A 1,687-nucleotide genomic window follows, 5' to 3' on the forward strand; every position below is an offset into this window, starting at 1 on the left:
GAATTTTTTTTCTCATTAGAACAATACAGTCTATTCATATCTTTCCTGTGAATGACGTTTCCAATTATAATGATATTCATTGGGATACCGTAAATAGAAATATTTTCAGGCCACCATTGTGGAGGTATTGCTGCACTGTTTCCAATGGAGCTCAATACACTTTCTGCCGTTTTGTAAGAAGAACAAGCAGTTATAGCCTCAAAAGTAAAAAATTGCAACCTTTATCTTTCTTTTCAGTAGTCTGCAAGTGTTTAGAGCCACTGGAGTGACGTGGAGAAGTAGAATTGACAGTTTTTAGCCTGTCGGTCCATTGTAGCAAGTGATAGTATACCTCCACAATGGCGGCCTGAAAAATTTTCCATTTACGGTATCCCAATGAATATCATTATAAATCGGCAACGTCATTCACAGGAAAGATATGAATTCATGAATATATTTAGCACCAAGAGGTCTATATTTAAGGTGCTACATTTTCCCTAATAGGTTATTTCAAAGATCTTGCAAAAATTAATTTACTAAAATTAACTTTGTGAATACAAAAATAGTAAACGTTAAGCAATTGGTAAATTTTCTAGCTAACATCAGGCAGAAAATGAAATATTTTATACATCGTATAATAATCATAACAATAATCTCAATATTACTCATTTTATAGATAATTCTTACTATAACTCAGTTCCATCATTTGATGTACCACGTTAGGCTCGTACTCGGTGACTCCCATCTCCTTCAATATACCCTCCATAACAGCTCCATCCCTTGAATCAGAACCTCGATCAGAACCACCAGACGCCATCTTGAAATAGAATCTAAAAGGGGCAAGTCTTTATGGGCGGAGACAAGCATCACGTGAGTTTCCTAACACACAACCGCCATTTTAAATTGATGGGTGTGTGTTTGGGCGGGGTTTATGATCACGTGACCTTAAAAAACATGGCCATTTCTGTGGACTCATTCTATGCAGTTTAAAGTCGCCTTTACCCGAGGATAGCTACAAGAGAGAGAGTCATGAGTGGGAAAAAGGATGGGAAGATGAGGATACGAGCCTTCCCTGTAACCAACACTCCTCCATTCATGAGTATACCGATAATAATGTGTGTTTATTAACAGGTACAAATGGACCCCAGCTATGTGGAGGACATTTTGAAGCTTTTGAGGAACGCCATTAGGGAAATACAAAAGAAGAATAATAGCGGGCTCTCGTTTGAAGAATTGTACAGGTTAGCGAGATAAGGTTTAGTGTTTATGGGTGTTTTTTTCTGGTTCATGTTGGGGGTGTGGTCATTATTTGTGGGTGTGGTTTTTAGGAATGCGTACACACTGGTTCTTCATAAGCAAGGTGCTAGACTCTATACAATGTTAAGAGAAGTCATTAACTCTCACCTCATCAATGAAGTAAGCACATGTACACATACATGTATTTTATTACCGTACGGTTGGTAATATTCGAGGGTCCAAAATTTCGTGTTTTCTCCAAAATGTCCTTAGAAGCTAATATTTGTGGGTACAAATATTCGTGGATGGCAGTTAGCAAAGTTCTTTTCACTTGGATCTACTGGACTAGCTTCCATACATGGCTTATTGTGGACTATGGAGTAATAGACAAAGACTTTGGCTCCTCCACTGGCTTGGAAATGGTAGTTAGAGCTCTGCATGGCCCGTTAATTAGTTTTTATGTGTGGGTGGG

At 38.2% G+C, this 1,687-nt stretch overlaps 1 protein-coding gene and 1 long non-coding RNA gene across 2 annotated transcripts; both read left to right on the plus strand.

Moving 5' to 3' along the window:
* Window positions 1-113: 113 nt before the first annotated feature.
* LOC109591568 (uncharacterized) lies at window positions 114-803 on the plus strand. The gene is made up of 2 exons (XR_002189875.1): window positions 114-204; window positions 256-803. It is a non-coding gene; the product is annotated as an uncharacterized LOC109591568 (long non-coding RNA).
* Window positions 804-895: 92 nt separating this feature from the next.
* LOC109591567 (cullin-3-B-like) lies at window positions 896-1,395 on the plus strand (the record flags this gene model as incomplete). The annotated part of the gene is made up of 3 exons (XM_020007283.1): window positions 896-1,053; window positions 1,111-1,220; window positions 1,308-1,395. Coding segments are annotated over exons 1-3 (243 nt in total), but the record flags the coding sequence as incomplete, so codon positions are not given.
* Between the last annotated feature and the right edge of the window lie 292 nt (window positions 1,396-1,687).

The sequence above is a fragment of the Amphimedon queenslandica genome, unplaced genomic scaffold (genome assembly GCF_000090795.2).
Source record: "Amphimedon queenslandica unplaced genomic scaffold, v1.1 AMPQUscaffold_7832_Cont20221, whole genome shotgun sequence".
In the NCBI taxonomy this organism is placed as follows: Eukaryota; Metazoa; Porifera; class Demospongiae; order Haplosclerida; family Niphatidae; genus Amphimedon; species Amphimedon queenslandica.